The sequence below is a fragment of the Manacus candei genome, unplaced genomic scaffold, assembly GCF_025592945.1.
Source record: "Manacus candei isolate 608988 ecotype Guabito, Panama unplaced genomic scaffold, ASM2559294v1 h1tg000086l, whole genome shotgun sequence".
NCBI classification, from domain to species: domain Eukaryota; kingdom Metazoa; phylum Chordata; class Aves; order Passeriformes; family Pipridae; genus Manacus; species Manacus candei.
Window position 1 is genome coordinate 2006306 of NW_026138134.1, and position 24102 is coordinate 2030407.

Here is a 24102-nt window from a genome sequence, read left to right on the forward strand (position 1 = left end):
GTGTGATTATTTTCCTCTCTCTCTCTCCCTTCCAGGTGCTTGGCTTAGCGTTGTAATACCCCAGGAATGAAATCCATCTGAGTTGCTGTTGTCCCGCTGCTTAAAACTCCATTTTCTGTCAATATTGCTTCATTTTGATCAAGCTGCTTACATGTTTTATATTATTCTCTATTTTTTTCCCCCTTCCATTTTGCTGCAGCCTTTCAGAACATTTTGTTTCTTGCACTTCCCTGTAAATACTTCTCAGTCAATAGCCTGGAAGTAAGAGAGTCAAAGGCACGAGGAAAGTCTGGGCTTTCATTGCTGTGGTGTTTCATGTCTAATGCACTTGTCAACGTGGAATATGAAAAAAAAAAGGGAAAAAAGAAGAGGATTGTACCTGGTTTAACCCTGCTGAGGTTCAGAGGGAAGGGAGGGGTTTAGCAGCTGCTTTTCCCAGCTCCTAAAATTGCTTTTTGCCCCATGGGGCAGGTGTGCAACCCCAAATTCCGTGGGGAGACACGGATATGGCCCCGCTAGAGCCAAGCTCCGGGGCAGGGGGATGCACAGGGACCCGGGGAGAGGTTCCCACCTGCAACCCCAGCCCCGGCCCGGCGCCGGGGGCGGATCCGCTCGGCACCGCCTGATGTCCCTCCCCAAAGGCCGTCTCACCCAGCGCCGCGATTTTCTCAGCTCTTTAATTGCAATGATTCATTTCCTTCCACAAAGCAGAGCAGATTTAAATGAGATATCCGAGAGGAGCATCTAATAATCAGTTTGCACTCGAGTTGGTCTCCAGGAATTGAGCAGGTGGAGGGAAGCTGCTCTTGCAGGACGATGCTCAGGCTGCAGCAAAGCCAAAATTATGTCAGAAACCTGATTTTTTTTTCCCATGCCTGGTCCTCTAAATCAAATTTGACTACCAATGTAGTCGAAACCACAGAGGTAATCAGTTAATAAAACTTTGCACTTACATGCTACTTCCACTCAAGGATTTAAAGCCCTTTGCAAAGGTCAGTGTTGCAATGATGAGAATTTTCCAGCTGAAATGTTTTCACTGGGAAGGAGAAAGGGAGAGGGGGGGGGAAGAAAAAAAAAAAGAGAAAAATATTCTCGATTGCTGGAAGTTCCAAATTCTGCAGGTTTTAAGGCAGGTAAGGAATAATATTTTTTGTGAAAGGAAGAGAAGAAATTGCCATGCAAATGTTAATGGTGTTTTGAAGCTTCACAGGAAAGCCTGACTTGTGTAGCAGCCTTAATATACATTAGTACCCCTAGTCTGCAAGCAAACAACATTTTGCAGAATAAACTGAAACACAACAGGGAGAGCCTGGGAATTATTTAGAAATCTAATTCCCACTGAAATCAGGCAGGGAGCATTTTATTCCACGCGCATTTTAAATCAGCGCCGCTGCCGGGAAAAATACACCACCTGTAACGTGCCTGGCAGGGCAGGCAGGGAAACAACACCCGGGTCAGAGTCCTGCCAAAACCCCTCCGAGGGTTGGGGTGGAAGGATGTGCTGCTGGAAAATACACCCCAGCAGTGCCACCAGCCCTCAGCGAGGAAAAACGAGGGATGGGGCAGTTCCGAGGATTCAGCCCCACTTTGGCACCTTTTCCTTGCAGGTACACAGGCAGGCAGGGATGAGCAAACCTGCATCCCCTGGACAAAAATCAAATCAGCTTTATTTCCTTAGGGATGCCAGCTAAAAATAATAATAAAAGCTCTTTATTTCCAGGGTGACTCCACTCCTCCGCTGAGAGCAGAGCCTGCGTGCGGTGCTTGGGTTTCAATCAATAAAACTCAGCTCATCGCTGCTCCTAAGCCAGGTTTAACCCACCTGGCATCACTTTAGCTTGTTAGCACAAGTGTCTTTTGGAAAGTTATCCTTTTTTTTTTAGCTGAACCAGGGCTGGTAGCCGTAGTTTAGTAGCCACGTGTAGCTGTGGCCCCACCGAGGCAAACAGGAGCCCCCAAAGCAGCAGGAAAAGCTGTGCAGTCTTTTTTTTAAGTTCACCTTTCAGTAATTAGAGTCCACAGCTGTAATTACTTTCTAATTTTGGTTTAATAATTGAGCTCAGCCATACCCACATGCCCCTTAGACTCGGTGATGAGGGAGGCTTTGGCCTCCATGGCCACGAGAAGTGTGGTGGTAAGCAATGATTTCATTGCTTTATTTTGATTTTTGGACACCTCTGCTCTGCCCTCAAACTCTCACTGGGTAAAAAGGAAATTAAAGAAAGAAAGAAAACACCCACAAAGGACAAAAATGGTGATTGAAGGGGAGAAAAGGCCCTTTTACCCCCTGCCCTCTCAAGGGATGCCTCAGCCCTGCAAAATGGCAGCGGGAAGCATTTGCAGAGGGTCCCCCCACCAAACCTTTATTTTGGGTTTTTTTAGGGTTTGTGTGCGGTCTTTTTCCACTCCCAGCTCCAATGTGGGATTTTATGGAGGTGTGAGGAGCCACTGCCCCCCTCCTGGGGAAAACGAGGGTGTCTTCTAGAGCCCCCCATCTCCAGCTTCCTCTGGATTTGTGCGAAGGTGCAACTTATCCCCGGGGAGGCACGTTATTTTTTACTCCCCCCACCTTTTCCCGGGATTTTGGGGATGTTCAGGGTATTTCAGGGTAAGGCTCTGGCTGCCAGCCCCCTCCCCGGGAAAGCACGGGGTGCCCCGGAGGCAGGCAGGGAGTGGTCCAGGGGTGCCGTGGTTGATGGGCAGCACCCCCTCCAAATTTAGAGATGGGGGGCGTTAAAGCCACGCAAGTGTTTGAGCTCCTGCTTTATGTGCCCCCCCCGGGGTGGGGGCAGCACCAGGAGGGGGGAAAGGGGAAGCGTCCCTTCCTTCCCTGCAACCGAGGCAGGAGCAGCTCCAACCCCCCCATCCCACCTTAACCCCCTCCACCCTCTCTGGCCGCGCACCAGCCTTTGGGGGGGCTGGGAAGGGGGGGTCGTACAAATCCTCCCCCACCCCGCGGGCTGAGCCATCGCTCAGCTGCGCGCAAGTTACTCCCCCTTCCCCGGCACTTTCCCTCCCTCCCCTTTCCCCCCCCGCTCTCCAAAAGCCGGGCTGCGCCGCCGAGGCTCCGCCAGTGAAGGCAGCGCTGCCGGGGGAGGGAGGGAGGAGCTGGGGGGCGGCGATGGAGCCGGAGCCGGGCGAGCGGAGCCGGCGGGCGGCGGCCTGAAGCCCCCGCCGGCAGCGGCAGCGGAGCCCCCCGACCCCCGGCGCCGAGCCCACCCTGAGGAATGAGCGCTTTCCAGGCAGACCTCCTCCTCCTCCTCCTCGCCTGCTTCCTGCTCAGCCACGGTAGGAGCCGGCGCCGCGCCGGAGTTTCCGACAGGAGCCCGGGGGTCCCCCCGGGTCGGGGGGTCGCGGTGGGGTGCGGGGGCCGCGCGTGGTTTTGGCGAGGGGAGGAGGGTGGGGGCAGACGGGGAGGATTGCAGAGTTTTTCGTGCATCTCCGGGCGAGGCGGCTTTACCTTTTTTTCTCAAAAAAAAAAAAAAAAAAAAAAAAGGCAAAATCTTTAGCATGCAAATGCGCGCCGCTGCTTCGGCTCCGGTAATGAGGTGGTGTTGGCGTGTAAACACGGCTGTGCTGAGCAACAGCCCCCCCAGACGCCCCCTCGCCCCCCGGTGCTTCCCCCGGCGCGGGGGGCGATGGATGCTCCGGGTCGGGGGCAGCGGAGGAGCCGCTCGGACCGGCGGCAGCGGCTCCAGCCCGGGCACGGGAGCCTGCGGTTGTGCAGCCGGGGTGGGGAGCGATTTGCTCCTGGGGAGGTGAGGGGAAGAAGAGTCGCTGCCAATGCAGCCAGCCCGGGGGAGGTGGGCACCCCGCGGGGGTGGCACGGCCGGGTCCCACCTCTCCGGCGCACGGGAGGGAGGCAGGAGCGTGGGAATGCGCAGGGATTCGCCCTGCAACTTTACTACCTGCTTGATTCCCCCCAGAAAATAACGCATAAAGGTGGATTTGGGGAGGGGGTGTGCTCGGGGAAGCCGGGTTGGACGCGCTGCCGTGTTCCCGCTCCCTGGGCTGGCTGTCACCTGTGGAGGACGCTGAGCTGCAGCCAGACCCCGGCTTCGCCCCTCTGCTGCTCATCCCTTCCCAGCGCCGGTGTCAAACACCATCTGTGTCACGGCGCCGTGGTCCCCACGCCGGCTTTTGTGAGGGTACGGCTTGGGGATGCTTTAAAAAAAAAAAAAAAAAAAGAAAAAGAAAGAAAAAAGGGATAAAAAAATCCCAAACCCACGCAGCCAGTCCATCTGTTGATTAAATGAAGGATAAAACTTTTGGAGAGAGTAGTGCTTCTCCACGGGCAGCTGGTTTTTTGCTCAGCCAGACATTATTGCTGAACATCCCCCACCATACGCTGTGTTTCGCCCTATTCCCCGAGCAGGGACGCCGTGTTTGGAGGTGGCTGCGCTTCTGCTTGTCCTTCCCTCTTCTCTTCCCAGCCTCGGATGTGATGCTGGGCTCCCACGCCGTCCTCCCTTCCCCTTCTCTCTTCCCTTCGCTCTCTGCTTGTGCTAATATTCCTTCAGGGAGAAAGCTGTGTTTGCATTCGCCTTCGCTGCCGCACAAAAGAAACCCTCTGTGTCCTCCGAGAGGTTTCTGGCTGAACAAACTCGAGCTGTCCCTGGCAGAGCAGAGCGGCGGCGGGGCCGGGGGGAGCCGCGTCTGGGAGCTGATCCCGGCCTTCGCCCCCCTCCCGCTCCCGCACACCGGGTCAAACGGCATTTTCCGAGCGGAGAAGTTTGTGTCCGGGATGCAGCAGGGATCTCTTTGGTTTCCCTCCCCTCTCGCAGCCATTATTTTAAGAAGGGCCAATTCACTTTTTAGCAGCGCTGGGCTCCGGGAGCCGCGGTGGCTCCTGGGCTGCTGTGTCTGCTGCCTGCCCGCTCAGGAGTGTGCAGCTGGTACCTTGCTTATTCATGCCGGGTTCCGAGGCACAGACAGCGCCTTGCAGAGCGTTTGCTCGGCTCTTTTTCTCCCATAGAACGAGCCAAGTGCATTTCTATGGAGTTGCTGCTCTCGGTGCATAAGAAAGGGGCTGCCGGCAGCGTCGGGGCTTTTCCCGTTGGGGTGAAACCGTGCAAAGGATCCCTAACAGGATTTAATGCAAAGGATTCCTTCAGCCACACGGTGCTCGGGGGGAGGAAAGGCCTGGATGTAGGTACTGAAGCCGATTTTCCAGCATGTGTTGTGTTTGCCTCCCCTGGAGCAGCCGCTGTGGTGGTGGGGGGGCAGCCAGAGGTGGTGGCATCGGTGTCCATGTGCAAAGGTGTCCCCGAGGCTGTGGGGAGGGGATGCTGTGTGTGCACGCAGAGGGCAGTCATGCCTTGCCCTGGAGTCAGCTGGTGGGCCAAAACTCACTTCGAGGAACGACTAAAGTCACTTGACTCTGCCCCACAGGAGATTCAGTGGCTCCTGTTTGCGGGCAGGGAGCAGGCAGGGCTGTGTTTTCTTGCCAAAGTGGCTTGAAGGGATTTGCCATAATTAAACTTCCCCCAGCCAAAGGCAGCAGAGATGAGAGGATCACCTCTGCTGAAAACCCGGCTTGGGATCTGCAGGCTGGACACTTTTTTAAAAAAAACCCTCCTTATCCAAAGGCTCAGCAAAAGGGCATTTTCCATCACTGGATGTGTACACCTGTGCCCTTGGGTTTGTACTTCCTGGGCATCCTGATGTCCTGCTGTTCCTGCAAACCACGCAGCCTGGAACTTGGGCTCCCAGTGGAGTTTGCAGGAGGAGGAAGCTGCTTGTTGCTCCTGTTTGGGGCTGAGCTGCACCTGGGCACACACAGGCTCAGCCTGGAGGAGGATTCCTCCCACAGCCCCTTCCCGAGAGAACAAATTGCCTTCCCTTGAGCATCTCTTGTCTCTCTGCCTCGCAAATGGTCTGCAAGAGCCTGCAAGAGCTTTCTCTTTGTGGCAGTCACGAGGTCAGTGTTTCAGGGCTGCTTTTCCCTGGTGCTGCTCCCTCTTCCCCCTCCCGGGAGCTGCCGGACCAAGCGCTGGGGGAAAGGGGAGGAAATCACAGCACAATTTGCCTCCTGCAGAGACAAGGTGTGGGTGCCCCTCGGTGGGAAGCAGTTGATGCTGCCATGAAAGCGGCTGCCTTTGCTTCTGCCTGCTGAAAAGCTCACCCTCCTCTCCTCTGCTCCAGTGCCAGCCAGACTGGGGGAGGCTGGGAGCCACTGGGGAAGGTGTCCCAGCTGTGGGAGGGGGGGCTGTGGGGAGCAGCACCACTGAAGGTGCCCCTACAGCCACCTCCTCCTCTGGCTGGCCTGTGCTGTACCAGCCTAGGTGGATTTGGCAGGATCTGAAATTTACCTTGGATGGGAAGATTTCTGCCTGTCTGGGGCTCTCTTTCCAAAGGCATGTTTGCTTTCCCTCAGGGTGATGAATACCGAGTTCTCTGGGTGTTGCAGGGTATGTTTTTCTCCTTCACAGTTCACTTGGTTCCTCCCTGGAAGCAAATGCTCTGCAATCTTCTGTCAGAGGGGCCCGTTATTAGCAGCAGTGGCTCAACTTCCCACTGGCTTGTCCTCAGCCCCCAGGTGGAGAAGGGTGATATTATTCCCATGAGGGAAACCAGCCCAGTTCCACCCACCAACACTGGTTATGACCAGGAGAAGAGGACTTTCACATCCTGGGGGATGTTAATGGGTGACAGGGAGCAAAAATGTGAGATTGTGGGGTGCTGGGGGGTGTGAGCACAAGGGCTGGTGGCTGCAAGGGGCACTTGGTGATCTCTGTGTCTGACAACCACCAGCCTGTTAATGAGAAGCCTGGAAATCTGTGGCTGTGATCCCTCTTCCAAGTGAATTCCTCCTGCCATGTAGAGAGAAGAGCACCTTTGCAAGGGAAGGGTGTTGGGCTGGTTCCTAAACCCAGGAGAGTGTCGGTGCTGGGGAGCTGTTCGGGAAGCACAAGGAGTGAAAGCACCAGTGGGCTTTAAAAATTAACCAAGGAAGAGCTCCTGGAGCCTAGCACATTGCAAATCATGATAGTCTATGATTCTGTGAACTGAAAATGGTTGGATGAAGACAGCAATGGTTTGGGGAGGTGCTTTGTGGGCTGGTGCAGGTTTGGCAGGGGCAGTGTGTTCACAGCTGGGCTGCACGGGAGGGAAACTCAAATGAGCCTCACGTTAGAGCTGGTGTTGTGCAGTGTGTGCTATCCCAGAGGAACAGAGCAGGACTGCCTCCTCCAAGGCCTGTTTGAACACAATTTAGGTTCCTCTTGCTTCCCCATCTCCCATCTGTACCTCCTGCAGTGAGAGCCACAGGTGACTTTGCCCAAACCACGTTTCTTGCAAGGTTTCAGTTCTTAGAAAAGAACAAGAGGGAGGAGCTGGGGGTCTGTCCAGGTGCCCTTTGCCAGAGGGAGGAGGGCAGGGCAGCTGCTCCTCCTGCATCCCCAGCAGCCTCCCCCCATCCAAGGGCGGGCAGAGGTGCCCGGGCAGTTTATGCACAGCACATCCCGGGCAGATGTCGATTGCTTTGTGCTTTCCTGTGGTTTTAGGGGACACCAACTGGAGTAGAAACGTGCCCAGAAATCCCTGCCAGGTTCCCAGCACCACGTGCCACCAGCTCCCGGCCTCTCTGTAGCTGGACTGCAAATGTTAGGATAAAACAGCTCCGTGCTCTTCTTTCTTTTGTAGCTGTAAATAAAGGGGGGAGAGGCCAATATGCCCCTTAGGTTGTGAGCTGGCTGAGGATCAAGGGCTTTGAATAAACTGTTTTCCTGTGAGCAGCATGTGATGGAGAGTGTGGCTGCTTCAAACCTCTGATTTAATGATCAGCTTTGCAAGTTTGTGCAGCACTCTCAGCTCCTCAGCATGCTGGGTGGAGGGGCTTTATGGAAATGCTGCTGGAGAATTGGCTTTGCATCACTTCCAGGATCCTTCCAGCAGGATTAAACAGCTCTTATTTATTTATTTATTTATTTATTTATTTATTTTAAAGACCAGCAAGTTTATACCAACAATTGCTGAAGGCCCTAATTTATCTTCTGTTCAGGAGCAATACAAGTCTTTCCTTTGACTGCTTTGAGAGCTACTTCTGGCCAAAGAGAGCAACAGAGCCACAGTGACCGTGTACAAGCTTATTTTATAAATCAATAGGCAGTGAAACAAATTGGTTGTAAATCAGTCTCTTCCTTGCTGAGACTTAAGGCGTTTGCTGGAGCTGAGAGTGCTTCAGGGGTCTCAGCCCTGCCTTCAGGGCTGGCTCCTGTCCCAGCCCTTGCAGGGCTGTGGGAATCAAAGGTACCAGTAAATGTGGGATTTCTTGGCTGGGAAGAAATGAAGTTGAAACCCTGTGCTAGTCTTTGAGTAGAAGGGTCCTGATGCTTCTCAAAACTCCTGGGTTTCCTTTTCCCCTTCCTCTGTTTCACTGCACCTCAGGGCACGTCTGCAGGCCAGACTGCCAGAAGGGGGAAAAGGAAAATACCCATTTCTGAATCGTGCCTTGTGGTAGGACAGAGCAAACGCTGGGGTTTGGCCTTGGAAACGGTGGCCTAACAGATGTCCTGGTTCAATGTGCCCTTTGAGCATCGCCCAGCCTGTTTATTCATTGCCTGGCTGGCAAGACCCACGCTCAGTGTTTGCCTTTCCCTGGTGGCAGCAGCAGCCTCCAAAGTGGAGCAGAAGGAGCTGGAGGTCACTTGGCTGTTACATGGCTCTTCCTTTTTACCGAGTTACATTAAACAGCTTAAAATCTAAATGTGCTTTTAGTGCTGTGAGCGATGGGCTCTGGGCGTCCTGCCTCGCTGGTGTCACATGCTGGAGGAGTAGGAGGTGGAACACTGGCATTGTTAAATTCAGATGCTAACTTGGGGATAAGATCTTGTCTTAATGTGTTCATTCAACGCCCCCACTCGAAACAAAAGCTACAGCGAGCCTTGGGTCTGCTGCCTTTCAGGGTGGAGCAGGATGTAATTGGGTTTTGAGGGCTTTGCCATAACTGCTGCTCATTAACCATTGATGCAGAGCTTCAGCTCGGATAATAGATGCTTTCTTTTGTTTCCAATTACTTTGTGTTGGGTGGAATTGCTGCAGCAGGTCTCCCATGTATGTGGTCATGTGGTGGCTGATTCACCTCTTAAGAGCTGGTGGATTTATGTTCCTGGGTCTGTTGCTGTCACTTCCAATCTGGGATGTGGCCAAGGCTCGTGGGGAACACCCTGCCTGGCTGGGCCGGGCTCTGCTCGGATGCTGCAGCACCTCAAGGCTGAACATTTCAGGAGCATTCGGAGTGAGCAACCCCAATTTCGTGGGAGGGCAATAGAAACACAGGAAATGTTCAGTGATGTGGTTTTCTCAGGAGCTCCCTGCCCAGCAGGACGTGCTGCAGGCAGGAGGAACCTCGCTGACTCCAGATGAAATACGCCCCGATGGTGCAAGGGATGAACTTTCTCCAGCTTCCTCACGGATGAAGGATCAAAGCTTTGTGCTGTGGGGCCAATATTAGCAGGGAGTGAGTGGGAGAAGCCACTGGGTTTGGCGTCCTACCTTGCATTTTGGGCAGATATTCACTCCTTAAAACTTAAAATTGCCTGACTTGTTAAAAGATCAGACATGGAGGGCCTGAATCCTCCTCAGGTCGCCGTTGTCCCATCCCCCTCCCACCCCCAGCATAAATGAGTATTCCAGCAGTATGCTGCCAGTCAGGGAATGTCAATATTGGATAAGTGTTTCCTTTATATCACTGCAATTTAGCATAAGCTGCTTGGAAACAAATGTCTTCCATAAGCATGAGGTGTTTCAGTAAGTACACAGTCAACATTACTGTGAGGATTAAATAAATGTCAGCCCCACTTGTATGCTCAGCAGCAAGTTAAGACAGCCTAACTTGCATAATGGCCAGTGCTGCAGGAACAACAGCAGGGATTTTGTGAGTCTCTGTGGAAAAAAGTGGGATGGAAGGAGCTGCTTTGGATGGAGGGGATGTTGAGATGGGGGTGCAGAAGCACCTGTGAGGTGTGTGAGGTAGCTGAGGCTGGGAGGAAGTTCCTGGCTGTGAGGGTGGGGAGGCCCTGGCACAGGCTGCCCAGAGGAGCTGTGGCTGCCCCTGGATCCCTGCAAGTGTCCAAGGCCAGGTTGGATGGGGCCCTGAGCAACCTGACCCAGTGAGCAACAACCCTGCCCCTGGCAGCAGGGTGATTTTTAAGGCCCCTTCCAACCCAAAGCATTCTGATTCTATGGTGTGAGGTGCAAAGGGATACATGGAGCTCCCCTCTGGAATAACAGGGCTGCTCTTTCTCTGGCACTGGCTGCAACCCAAAGATGAAGGCTTGACTCAGCCAATGTTGGCTTGAGCTGGTGAAGTTGCTGGCTCAGGATGAGCAGCACCTTCCTGCAGATCTTCCCAGGCCACCCATGCTCTGATGGTTCTGCCCCTGCCTTTTCCAGTGCAAACTGGGAGCTGCTTGGCTGCAGGTGGTGAGGCCAAGAGTGAGGCTCAGCTGTCCCTGCCCTGTGGGGAGGAGCAGGTTGTGCTTCCAGGGCTGTCTGTGAGCCTGAGCTCACCTGCAGCTCAAGGCTTCCCAAAGCCAGAGATGCCTCCCACCCTCAGGGAGTGATGCTGGTCCGTGCTGGCAAAGCTCATGGCCCTGAAGGTGATGAAGGGAGATGGTCCCCTCTGGCTGCTCTGCCTTCAGGTGTATGGGGGAGAGCTTCTCTGCCCAACAGAGAAGCCTCTGGCTCCCACAGAGGGATTTAAACCCAGCAGCACACCGAGGTGTTGCTGAGGCAGTGGAGCTGGAATCCTTCTCTCAAGCTGTGTCTGCAGGAAACCCCTTCTCTTTACCACCCTTCCCTTTGCATCTTCACCTGTCCCCCCGAGGTGTCACTTGGTGCTGTGTCGGTCAGCCCATGACAAGTTCTGCCAGCAAGGAGAGAAAATCTGGGGAGCTGGATGTGTTTGCATTCCCGACGATGCAAAACTGCTGCTTTCCCCCCAGCTGGCAAGTCGCTGACTGCAGCCACTTGTCCCCAGCTGCACAAGAATGACAGGAGACAATCGTTAGCAGGCAGATGAGCCTTATCAGCTCCTCTGGTGTCTGTGGCTGCCTCGGCTCTGCGTGGGCTCGGGGCCCTGCAGAGTGTGGGTTTTAAAGCCTGGCCGTTGCTGTTCCCGGTGACTTGAGCAGAGCATCCCGGTGACACCCCGGCAGCCCCGGGGAGCAGGCAGAGCCTTCCCAAGGAGTCCAGCTCGCTGGGCTGCGCGTTCCCAGCGGGAGGAGCAGCTCGAGGGCCGGGGGGGTCCCAATAACTCAGCACGGGGAGGGAATCCCCGAGTGTTTGGGATCCGAGGCGGGTGACCTGGCAGAGCCAGCGCAGGTTTCCCCCTCCCTTTCCCGTTCAGCCTGGCGGTGGCAGCAGCAGCGCTCGCATGGAGCCGAGCTCCGCTCCCACCTGCCGGTGTGGCGCTCCTGGGGGGGGCCAAGGTGACCTGCTGGGCTCGGGCGCTGCGGGGACCCTGGGGCACCAGCCCGGGCTCTGGGGTTCAGCCCCGAGGCCCTTCCCTCTGCTGTGCTGCCGAGAGCTGGCTCGAGTGTAGGGGGAAGAGTTGGGAGCCCCCCGGAGCTGCCCCCCTTCTCCTGAGGAGCAGTGGGCACCCATGGCCTGCTTGGACACATCTCCAGGAGGATCCAGCACACGGTGGTGTGAATGCCATGGGCTCAGGGAGCAGGGAGGGCGAGGGAGGGGGATGCAGGGCAGTGTCTGCCCCACTGCTTTGTGCCCCCTCATTGACAAACACACCTAAGGGGCTCACGGAGCTGGGGAGCCCCCTGTGCATCCTTGCAGGGTGTGGGATAACCTGCAGCAGGGAATGGCTGCCATTCCTGGGCAGTGGTGCCTTGTCAGGTTGTTTCCCACTCTATCCCACGGGCAAATCCCCAGAGTGTGATTTAACACCCCTCTCTTTCCCTTCTGGCTTTATTAAGCTGGGAGTGACAGGGCCAGCCCCCACCTCCCCCCCAGCCACAAGTGCTGAAGAAACAGAACCAACAGATGCTAAAATTAGGCACAGCTGTTTGCAGTGTTTTGTCCTCCCCATCACAGAGTCTGACGCTGTCTGTGCTTATTCCTCATCTTGTCCAGACACCGAAGAGGTTTAAGATATCAAAGCTTTGAGTGGCTGTAAATTAACTCCTTCTGTCTAAGCTGGAGCTTGACTCACTGGCTGATGAGAGATTCCTTGTGATTTCCTTTATTTGCCCTTATAATAATGGGAATTGCCAGGGAACATCAAGACAGGTGTCGTCTTTCTGTACCTGGGAGACAACCCTGCTGGTATTCCCTGCTCAGGAGCTCCCCACCAGAGACCAGGGGAAACATCTTCAGCCCTGTAGGCTTTATGTGCCTAAACCCAGCTCTGAGGTGCAGCTTGGACAACCTCTGTGGTCCAGCTTGGTCTCTGCATGCCTGAAGTTGTCCCAGTCCAGCCCCACATCCTGGCTGTGGTGATCTGCTCTTGCTTTGGCCAGGTGGAAGATCTTCTGAGCTCTTCTACTTGGTAGTGCAGGCTTTGTGCCCGTGGTTGGGGTGGGCATCATCCCTCGTGGCTGCTCTTCCCCCTCCCCTGGGCTGTGTTTGGGCTGACAGTGACTGTAGGAAGCTCTTTGAGAGCTGATGGCTTGCTCTGTCACCTGGTACCCCTTGGAAATGTCCCTTCCCCTTCCCTGGCATGGCAGTGTTGGGATTTGGCACCACTCAGGTGGAGATGTGCTTGGAAAGGGCAGCAGGAGGAACCTCTGGCAGAGCAGAAGTGCCTTTTGCTGTCAAGGCCAGAGCAGTGTGACTGTCCCTGCTGTCAGACAGGCCCTGGGCTGGGGGTGTGTCAGGACTGTGAGTCTGAGGGGTCTCTTTTCCTCTGTGTCCCCTCTGAGTGTCTATCTCCTGCAGCAGCAGTGCTTTCTCAACATCCCTCTTGCTCCTGTCACGCTTAAAATGATAATATTGGTTTAAGATGGACACTTGTGATAAACTGGGGAACACAATGCCCTTGGAAATCTTCAGAGCTCTCTTACATCATGGGCTGGCTGGAGAGGCCTGGACTGCCCCCCTCCATGCCCACCTCCTCCTAAGGATGCCTTGGCTTTTAAAGAGCGGGCACCTCTCACCCAGCAGTGCTGACTGCTCCAGGTGGTGTCTGTGACACCTGGGCAGTTCCTGTGCTACCTGTGAGCTCCCAGAATTGCCTTTTCCCACCCTTCCTGTGATGAAGCAAACCAGGAGGGGAAGTGCTAACCAGGGAAGGCTGGTTTTCCCTGGGGATGAGCAGGGGATGGTGGGGAGGAGAGGGGATAAGAGTGCAATAAATACCTCACAAAAAAAGGACCTTTGCAATTGCCACATGTCCCTTGCCCACGTCTTTAGGGTTGTAGCAAACCTTCCCCCCAGCAGGCTGAGTTTTCCCTGCAGCAGGCAGGTTTCTCCCCATGGTTTGGCTTTCTCCCAAGCACAGCAGAGGTCTGTGCAGTGCTCTTAACCCGTGCAAGTTGCTGCTGACTTGAGCAGATCCGAGTTGTCGTCCCAGAGGGAGCATCTGGTTCAAAATCAGGAAGAAAAGTTGAACTTTTGAAACTTGTTGAAAAGCAGGAAGCATCCAAGAATTATGGATTGAAGGCTTTGAAGTGGACCTGCCAAAAATACTGTGTTTTGATATCTGAAATGTGAACCTGGAGCTCAGGAAGGGTTTTCTGTGCCCCAGGGATGGCCAGGTCACTGTGGGGGATGAAGGGATGCTGGGAAGCTGCTGTAGAAACCATTGGACTGTCGACTGCTGGTTCTTTGGGGTTTGGAAATGGGTTGCAGGTCTCTTCCTGCCTTTGGCCTCGCCGTGGTGGCTCTCACGACGTGTCAATTTGTCACAGTATATTTAATTCTAAACCAGTGTTAAGCTGATCTGTGTGTCTGTAAAGCACCTTGTGTTAGGTTTGATAAAATTACGTTTTATTGTCTAACACAGTTTATTTCTCTTGGTCTGGTTACATGTTTTTATTACCTGTTTCCTGTGCACCGTGAGGACATTGAGTACCAGCAACTGCCTCACTTGCTCCTCTCTGAAAGCACCTTAAAATCAGCTCATAATTGCTGGAAACTATGGGAAGACTTTAAGGGTGCCACTGATATCCATCTGGCACTGGAGCATTGAGCAGGTAAAGAAAGGACCTAAGAGGCAATTGAAGAGATTGATGGGCAGTAACGGGTGTAATGGCAATTTTTGGCCTGTGTTTTTAATACAGTGATTGACGACAGGCCCAGCTGGAGCCCCCGTGCGGAGACCCAGGGATGCAGTTAAATTACAGAGGCTTCTTAACTTAATGAGGCCTGGTAATAAAAACCAGGCATAATGAGCAAAGGATAACGGTACCATTATGCTCTGAGTGCTGAGCAGAGGGCTGAGCAGGCAGGGCCAGGGTGTGCTTGGGGTGATCTCACTGGGAGGAAGGGCTTTCCTCACTGGGAGGGAGGTGAGGAGGTTGGGAGGCTTGGGAAGAATGGTGATGTTCTTACCCATGAAGGAATGAGCAGGTGGAACACCATCTGTGGTTGATCCTCCATGCTTTTGGTTTTATTTGTAAGGTTTTGGGCAACTCTCTGCTCCATGTTTCATTCCCTTTATGTAACCCTGGGGAAGTCCAGGTGGGTTCCTACACAGACGTTGTGACGAGGGGGTCAGATTTTGTGCCACGAGGGAAAAACAGTGGGAATTTAACAGCCTGGAGGAAGGACCTGCAGGGAATAGATGGGTGGGCTCTGGGAGGTTGGGCAGAGCTGCAGCAGGCTCATGTCACAGCTTGATTTGGAGCTGGGGCTGGGACCCTTTAGGGGGTGGAGGTGGGAGGTGGATTAGTGTCTGCAGAGCAGCTCGGTGTGTGCCGCCGGTAAATGGAGTTAAACCTGAGCGAGTTCTAATCTAATAATGAAAGGAAGAGAAATAAGTGTTCTCAGTGATGCATGCCCCCTCACAGTGAGTACTAATTGAAAACAGATATTTACTTTAAAATGAAAATGTAATACGATAATGGTGGGTTGAGGATTTCTCACACGTAGGAGGGAGCAGCGGGCACACACAGCCCCCCCTGCCCTGCCCGGGCTCTGGGTCCCATGGGAGCAGCACCTCCTGTGCCATGGGGCTGCTGGGCCTGCCAGCCTGGGGACAGGACCTGGGGCTTGTGCTGGAGCAGAGCTCAGAGCCTTACTTAGCCAAAATCAGGAGCACTGGGGTCCCTTCAGCTGGCCTGGGGCTGCAGGAGACCTCCCAAGCTGGGCTTTTGTCTTTCTTCCTGTTCCTTGCAGACCTTTCCCAACCAAATCTCCATGGAAGGAGAGGTGAAGCCTTTCAAGGCTGGGGAAGCATCACCTCCCTTGTCACTGAGATGAGGGGCTGGACAGTGGTGGTGACCCTCTTCCTGATGGCCTCTGGTGCTCAAGACTCACCTTGAGCTGGCCCATGTCCCTGGTTTGGCAGGTGACCTGCTCAGTGCTGGAGAGACCTCGGCTAATGCTGCCTTTTTGGGGGCTGCTGGAGGAGGATGAGAGGCGTATTTACCCCCTCAAGCCAGTCTGAATTAGTGCTGATCCCTTGGGGAGAGCCTTGTCTGTGACTGCTGAGACTTCAGCACCCCTCCTTGCCTCTTGGTCTCTGTTTGTCCACCCTCCCCTCCTGCCTCCTTGTTCTTCCCTCCCTGTTCCAAACAAGTTGTCACTCCAGAGCCAGAGTCACAGTGTTTTCCAAAGCACTTTGGAGCACAGCTCAGGGCAGTGGCACTGGTGGCCATTCCAGGACCCTCCCTGCCAGGAGCCCCCCAGGCCCTGCAATCTTCTGAAGGAAGTAGCCTGGCCCTAATCCCTTTGTGCAGAGTTCCTGCCTCTTTCTTCCTATGGGTGCGTTTGTATAATTTGCATTTTGCACTCTGATCGTATGCACAGAATTCAGATTGAAATGGGGGCTTGAATAGATTTGCATGCTAATGAGGCACTGGCTTTATTTGTTTATTTGGAGCCCTCTCAAGCAGGCAGCAGTGCTGGAAAGCAGCTCCTGCAGCTCTGGTGGGGACAGAGCTCTCCAGCAGCACGAGGACCCTCATTTTTATCCCCAGACCCACTTACCAGCTGTGCACAAGCAGTTGAAAGGGGTGGTCTCTGCTCCAGCAGCCCTTGGCTCAGTCCTTCTCAACCCCTGTGGAGCAGCAGCGTGGAGACCAACAGTTCCAACCCATCTTAACTAACCAGAGATGCCTCTTTAAGGTTATACTGGTGTTACCTGGGTCTGGCCTTGCCACTGAGTGAGGTGCAAACACTCCTGTGTCAGGGCTGGTTACACCCAGCACGAGCCCCTCGCTGATGGGTGTGATGGTCTGTGAGCCAACAACGGGAGCGTGTCCCGTCCTCTCCTTGGCTTTGCAGTGCTGCTCAGGGGGGCTGGGCCCTGCTGGCCACGGCTCCCCGTGTTCCTCAGCAGACCATGACCCTTCTCTTCGTGACAGGGCCGTTATTCCTGGTGTCTTTCAGCAGCTGACCTTGGGCTGTTGCATCAGTGCTGCCCATCAATCCTGCGCCGCTGCCAAATCCAGCTTCCCTTGGTGCTCCTGTGCTCCCTCAATGGGAGCCTCCCAGCCTCTCTTAGTCAGCAATAGATCCTGGAAATATTGAGCAGGAGAAGCCAAGGGCTGGGAGAAAACCAGTCCCCCAAACTCTACACCAGTACAGGGAGGAAAACAAGACCCCACAGCCCAGGTGCTTCACTGACCGGCAGCACCACAACCCTTTGCTGTGCTCTGGGTCCCAGCAGATAGACCCGGCTTAGGGCTCAGTGCTGAGCCTTTCGTGCCAGCTCTGCCTCCCCAGATGACTCCTGCTGCAGCCACTGCCACTCTGAACACGGGCCAAGGCAGGCCTTCTGAAATGGCAGCAGGAATTGGGTCACATCGTGCTGCCCCAGGAGAACGAGTTCCTCTCCGAGCAGTCTGGCTTCCAGTTATTATTTTACAGGGGATGTTAGAGCTTGATAAGGGAGCTCTTCTGACTGCCAGTGGGGCTTATTTGGGGCTTATTGGATGCTCCAGTTTAGATTTTAATATAGTCAAAGGTGACTTACAACTTTAATATGAATTTTAAAACCGATTGCTCGAGTTGTGTTTTTTTTTATCTGCGTTAAAGCAGATTAATCTCAGCCTTCCTTGATCCCGCCGGTAGCTTTTCTCTCCCCGCTTGGAGACACACGTGGTGTGTGTCGCACCAACAAAGGCCGAGGAGGAGGATGTTTGTGTGGCGATAAATAATTGTCGCGGGGCCGCTTTTCTTGCGGAGAAATCTCCGCTCTCCGAGCCCGACAATGGCATCAGTGGGAGCTCCTGCTTTTGTACGAGGCTCCCGCCTCAGCCTGCAGAGCGGGGCTTTGCCGAACAATGTCCTGCTTTGTGCTTCCCAGGGAAAGCTGCTCCTCGCCGCTGGGTTTGTCCCCGGTTCTCCAGGCTCTCCACCGCCCGCTTTGTGCCGTCGCGGTTCCTCGCTCTGCTGCTTGCGAGGTGTTTTGTGCCCGAGGTGACAATCCTGAGTGGGTTGAGAAGGTGGCCTCGGGGCAGTGGGGTGGGCTGTGGTGAGCGGAGTGGAGTCCTTGTCCTGCTTCTGGCTCCTTGAGCATCCTCGGGCGGAGGATCCAGCCGGGAATGTTCTGCCTCTGGGCACCTAATTCGTGGTGTTTGGAGCCCCTGTGAACACCGGGGGTTTGCCTGATGCTTTGGGTAAATGTCACACCTTTCAAGGTGACCAGCTGGGTACCCAAAACCGAGCAGCTCTTGGCCAAATTCAGCAGTGCTGCTGGGCTGCCTGAAGCAGAGGCTGGTGCTCTCTGGCACTTTTCTAAGTAATCCCAGAATCATGGAATGGTTTGGGTTGGAAGGGACCTTAAAGCTCATCCAGTTCCACCCCCTGCCATGGGCAGGGACACCTTCCACTAGCCCAGGTTGCTCCAACCCCCATCCAACCTGGCCTTGGACACTTCCAGGGATGGGTAATCCCAAATCATGTGGTTTAAGTGAATCCCCTTGACTTGATGGTTGGACTTGATCTTAAAGGTCTTTCCAACCTTAACAATTCCACGTTTCTATGACTTAGCTCCAGGTGACCAGCTGTGTTGCCACAGGTGCTCTGGATTTAGGAGCAGCCTTGTTGGTGCTGCCAGTCTGGACCATCAGTGGGCAGCTGGGCTTTGGAATTAGAAGACAAGGGTCAGAACTGTGGCTCTGGAGATGTGTGGGCATAAATCTTCGTGTCCTGAGCATTGGTCAGCCTGTGTACCAGTGGCACTAATTAATTTTACCCCAAATAACGAGTTTACACTTTACTGGGCTGGGAGTGTTCCCTGTACCTCAGGCAGTGATTGCAGGAATCAAATGCTCTGCAACCAGCCTTTAGTTTTTTCCTGGTTTGTTGGGGGATGGCACTTCACTGACGGTCCATGCTCTCCAAAATTCCTCCCCAGTGCTGCCTGCAGCTTTTCTCCTGCCAGCCTTACCCATAACTGCTTTTCAGAGCTCGTTATTCCGTGCCCAGTGCTGCATATCAACGTGCTGGATTGGTGGGCTGGGAGCTGGGTGAGCTGGGTGGGTCTGACAGTGGCAGGGGAGGGAACTGAGGCACAGGGAGACCCCCGTGAGTTGGTGCCACAGCTCGGGGAGGGGGGGAAAACAGGAGGGTTTGCTCGCTGGAGCTGCCCCATGTGTGTCTGCTTCCCAAATTCCAGCCTGAAATAGGGACCCACCAGGTGTTGTGTTGGCTCAGGAGCCGAACGGGAGCGACGAGGCAGCGACGAGACTGAAGAGCCTTTAAAGGCAAGACTTGACACCGCACGAGCGAGTGCCGAGCAGCAGCCACATAAATCCCATTTGTTTTACATTTCAGAGCTTAATGAGACAGAAATCGCATGGCAATTGTCACATGTGAAGGCAGAGATGGCTGCTTTGCCTTCAACTGCAGCAACCACCGTCTGCAGCTCCGAGGAAGCCGTGATCTCACCCACCCTGTACCTGCAAAGTGCTGCTGGCCTGGAGCTCAGCACCAATCCTGGGGGTTTATACCCCCCCTGGCCTGGAGCTCAGCACCAATCCTGGGGGTTTATACCCCCCCTGGCCTGGAGCTCAGCACCAATCCTGGGGGTTTATAACCCCCCTGGCCTGGAGCTCAGCACCAATCCTGGGGGTTTATAACCCCCCTGGCAGCCACACCAGCTTCACACCTTCCCCAGAATAGTCAGCACATCACATTCTTCACGTAGAGAGTCATAGAATGGTTTGGGTTGGGAGGGGAATCAAGTCCAGGAAGGCGATTTTTGTGTGGTTTCACTGGGCTGTGGGTGTTGAAAACCTGTGCGGTGTCTTTTGGGGTGATTTGTAGGAATTTTAATAAGACCAAGTACAAGGGGCTACCCTAGGTCGGGGCAACCCTTGGGATGGATCCAGGCTGGGATGAAGGGATGGGAGAGCAGCTCTGGGAGAAGGACTTGGGAGTGCTGGTGGGTGAGGCTGGACATGCCCTGTCCATGTGCCCTGGGCTGATCCCACAGCGTGGGCAGCAGGGCAGGGGGGGATTCTGCCCCTCTGCCCCCTCAGGTGAGACCCCCCTGCAGAGCTGCTCCAGCCCTGGGAACAGCACAGGGAGGATGTGGAGCTGCTGGAGAGAGTCCAGAGGAGGCACCAAGAGGATCAGAGGGCTGGAGCAGCTCTGCTGGGAGGAAAGGCTGGGAGAGCTGGGATTGTTCAGTCTGGAGGAGAGAAGGCTCTGAGGCGACCTTAGAGCCCCTTCCAGGGCCTAAAGGGGCTCCAGGAGAGCTGGAGAGGGACTGGGGACAAGGGATGGAGGGTCAGCACAAAGGGGAATGGCTTCCCAGTGCCAGAGGGCAGGGTTAGATGGGATGTTGGGAACAAATTCTTGGCTGGGACAGTGGTGATGCCCTGGCACAGGTTGCCCAGAGAAGCTGTGGCTGCCCCAGCCCTGGGAGTGTCCAAGGCCAAGTTGGACTTACAGCAACATGGTCCAGTGGAAGGGGTGGAACAAAATGAGGTTTAAGGTCCCTTCCAACACAAACCCTGTTAGGATTCGATGTGCTTTGCCCACCAAGGGATGGAAACATTCCCGGGAATCATCTCAACCTGGGTTAACCATCAAGCTTTGCCCCTTTTATCAGGTAACCCTATAGCTCCTTAAGATGAGCTGAACAATAGCAAGATATGAATGCCAAGGATGCATTAGCTCGGGTAACTTTGCTTCATCTCTGCTAATTTGTGCCTTCACTCTCCAGATAATGTTCATAAATTGCTAAAGCAGTATTTTAATATTAACATAAGCTACAGTCTCTGTGACAACTGTTAAAGAATGGGTTGTATTTGGAGCTCTGAAATTGATTTTTTTTTTCCTCCCCTTGTCTGTCAGAACTGAAAAACTGCAGATGAAACGCTATGTTGGGTTAGCTGAAAACAAGACCAAAAATATTTGTTTCAGGTCAAATGAAACATTTCATTTGATATGATACGTTCTTTGTTCAGACTTAAAAAACCTTTTTTAAAGTAAATTAACTTCAGAGATGTCTTGGGGGGGAAAAAAAGTCTGAATGTTTCATGTAGATGGAAAAATGTCTAAATAAAACACTTTCACTCTTGACACCCACTCCTCCCCTTTCAGTCTGAACCACTGAATGGGTTTGATGGCAGCTCATGAATAGCATCAGTTGACCCACATCTGGGTTGGAATTATTGTGCCAAAGACACAAGGAAAGAGTTCATGAGTCATTTTTTTAATGGGTATCTCGGTAGGTGAGAGAAGTTCTGAAATGATACGTGTGAAGGAATAATGGGGCCCTCGTTAGATGACTAAATCTTATTCTTAATCATCCTGGGGGCGAGGAAGAGGGGAAATTGTGAGTTAGAGAAGTTGTGGGTGAATAGTATTTTGCAGCTGGCCTGGAGCTCTGGGGGGGCTGGGCTGGGTTTTAGGAGGAGGTTCTTCCCCAGAGGCTGGTTGGGCACTGCCCAGGCTCCCCAGGGCAGTGGGCACAGCCCCAAGGCTGCCAGAGCTCCAGGAGGGTTTGGATGATCCTCTGGGGCACAGGGTGGGGTTGTTGGGGTGTCTGTGCAGGGCCAGGAGTTGGACTGGATGATCCTTGAGGGTCCCTTCCAAGGGGGGTGACCAAACCCCAGCTGCCTTGAAACCCAGCTGGGTCATCCCTGGTGTTGAACTCCAGCCTCGTGGGGTCCTTTCCCATCAGGAGGCTCCAGGATGGGGCAAGTCAGGGATTCCCTGGGTCACCAAAGCCCTGCTGCTCATCATCCTTCATCAGCAGTTCCCTCAAAATGAGAAGTGCTTCCTAGTCCTGATGAATCCTTACCAGGATATTTGAGACCTTCCCAGTGGGATGGGAAACTCCCCTTCTCAACCTCCCAAGTCCTTTGTTGTAAAGCAGCAGGAGAAAACCCTCCTGGGATCTGCTGCCTGTTGTTGTGGTGTCCTAAGGGTGAAGTGAGCAAAGGCTTGGTTGGAAAATAATTCAGGCAGGACCTTTTTACCTGGTCCAGGTCTTCTCCTGAGCAAGTGCTGTTTCTCTGGGCACATCCCTTTGGATGCATCTCTTCCAAGTTTGCGCCAGGAGCGCTGGGAAGTGTAGTAATTGAGCACTTGCATTGTTCTGGACATAGCAACTAATGATTTTTTCTGTATGATAATGCATCTTCATTACTCTGGGGAAATCATTTGCTCCTGTGAAGACAGGCCTCTCATTCCTGGGTTAAGGGGGAAGAGACTAATGGCTTAATTAAGAGGCTGGAGAGAAAAATCTGTCTTAACTCTTTTTTTGTGCGTGTGTGTTTGAGGAGGACTGCGGGGAGGGAGGTTGTGCAGGAAGCCTCACCTAGTGGAGCTGTTTGGGACCCCTGCATCGAGCAGGGGACACAAATTCCAGGTCTTCAGTGCTTCACCCATGTCTCCCACGAGCCCTCTGGAGGAGCCTGGCGTGGGCCCGGGCTGCGGCTCTTTGTGGCGAGCGCGGAGATTTATCCTTGTGAGAGGGGAATGTTATTTAAATCTGCACATTTCGCAGGATGTGAAAGCAGCTCCACATAATCTACAGCCTCTCCCTCCGCTGGGACCGCTCTATTAACATCTTTCATTTGTGGAGTTGGATGCTTTGCAGCTCCTTTCAGCGGTGATAATCCAGCAAAGAGCCCGCGCTGTTCACCCTGCGGGATTTATGGAGCCAGAGCCTGCCTCTGAATTTCCGTGCTGGCTTTGGCCAAACGCAGACATATCACACAACCAGCAGCTTTAGGAACACGCTGGTTCAGGCTTTTGCTGTGGTGGGGTGCAGGGTGACCTGTTTGGGGCTGATTTGGGGACCCTTTGGGGAAGGAATGGAAAGGTCTGAGTGTGTCTGATGGTGACTGTGCTCTCCCAGGCTGCAGCCCAAGGGGAACAGTGGGGCAAAGCCCTTTCATGGGAACAGGCAAACAGCTTTAAGCAGAGTCAACAAGAGCAGTGGGGTTTTTAGGGTGGAGGAGACTTGTGTCCCTCCATCCAAGTGTTAGAACAGAGGAGTGGCAGCACAAGGCATCTCATCATGAATCACAGAATCATCAAGGTTGGAAGAGACCTTCAAGATCCAGTCCAACCATCACCCCAGCACCACCATAACCACCCCTAACTCATATCCCCAAGGGCCACACCCAGACACCTCTTGAACCCTTCCAGAGAGGGTGATTGCACCTCCCTGGACAACTTCTTCCCACACCCCATGAGCAAAGCCATCCTGAAATGAGCAGTGCTGCACCTCCTTTCCTGGGCTGGGCCCTCCTTGGGTGACTGGTCTCATGAGTGTCTCTGTGGTGGGATGTGGATGCCAATAGTTTTCTTACACACGAGGCTGGGTGGAGCCTCTGGCTTGGCTGAGGCAGGTCAGGTGCCAGGGAGCTGGGTTTTACCATGAGCCTTCCCCTTTCCCTGCTCCACCTGCAGTGCCTCCCAAACCAGAGGGCAGAGCACTCCTCCCTGTGCCAGGGAGCAGAGCAGGGGGAGCCTGGCAGCTCCAAACCAGTGCTCCTGAGGTGATGTTTTGGCTCCTGGAGGTGCCCAACTGGGCAGCCCCTGAACACACACGTGCATCTCCATCCTCGGCTCAGCTCCCCCAGCTCCTCTCTCCTCGTGTGACACAATTAAATATTAACACCAGTAAACACTTTAGTTCATCTGCACAGCCCTGGCTGCCCAATTATCCTCCTGCAGGGCTGTCAGGCTGTGCCAGTTGCTTCCCTGGGTGCTGACAGCCTTTGGGCTCCACGGCAGGGAAAGCCCTGCTCTCCAAACCTCTCTTCCCACCTTTCTTCTGCAGCTCCCCATGCCTTGGGGTTACCTCAGTGTGAGATATCCCAGGGCACTGTTGGCCTCTCTGAGCCTTTTCAAAGGGCCACAAAGAGCTGTTTGTTCTTCTACAGCTGTTTTGCAGGTATTGACAGGGGAATAAAGGGGGGGGTTAGGTGATGGCTGCTTAGTAACCTGTAAACACAGGGCAGAGCTGTTGTTGTCTGTGACGTGCACAAGAGGTTCTTCATTCCCTGGAGCTGCAGGATGGTGCTGCTGCAGCTTGGGGGGGATCTGCAGCCCCCCAGAAATCCTCACTGCCTCCCTGAAGGTGGCATTTTGCTGCTTTCACAATATTGGAGTTAAGGCTTTAGCTCCTCACCCTTAGAACCGTGGTGTGGAGCCTTTCCCCAGCCCCTGCACCAATATTGAGGGTGCCCTTCTGGGAACTCGACCCTCTTCTTGTGTTTTTATGCAGCTGATGAGATTTTGCTGACAAATGAAGGGAAATTGCTGCATCCAGCTCTCATGGCCTCTGTCAAGCAGAGCTGGTTTGGGGTTTTTTTTGTTGCTTTTGTGTTCTTGCCTTTCAGGGCCTTGACATTCAGCGGAGTCCATTTCCAAGAGGGATGGGACAGCAGGATTTTACTGTGGTTTCAAAAGACATTTTAAGTGCTTGAACTCCTGCCATCACTGAGTTACACGCCTGGGTCTGGCCTTGACTGTGCAGGTTGAATTTCTTGCTCTGATTTCCAAGGCAGG

The 24102-nt window shown here is 53.9% G+C and overlaps 1 protein-coding gene and 1 long non-coding RNA gene across 4 annotated transcripts in view; one reads left to right on the forward strand and one right to left on the reverse strand.

The window, feature by feature from the left end:
* The first annotated feature begins 3098 nt into the window (after nucleotides 1-3098).
* The window catches only part of KIRREL3 (kirre like nephrin family adhesion molecule 3), a 358997-nt gene continuing 337993 nt past the window's right edge, over nucleotides 3099-24102 (forward strand). For all 3 annotated transcript variants that reach the window (XM_051812422.1, XM_051812424.1, XM_051812425.1), the window contains exon 1: nucleotides 3099-3288. In XM_051812422.1, coding sequence (XP_051668382.1) covers nucleotides 3228-3288 — 61 coding nt within the window. In that variant the 5' untranslated portion in view covers nucleotides 3099-3227. The remainder of the gene's footprint in view (nucleotides 3289-24102) is intronic.
* Nucleotides 20358-23526, reverse strand: LOC127482284 (uncharacterized). Its single transcript, XR_007908481.1, has 4 exons — nucleotides 23393-23526; nucleotides 21899-22226; nucleotides 21380-21499; nucleotides 20358-20465 (listed from the first exon to the last, which is right to left on the reverse strand). It is a non-coding gene; the product is annotated as an uncharacterized LOC127482284 (long non-coding RNA).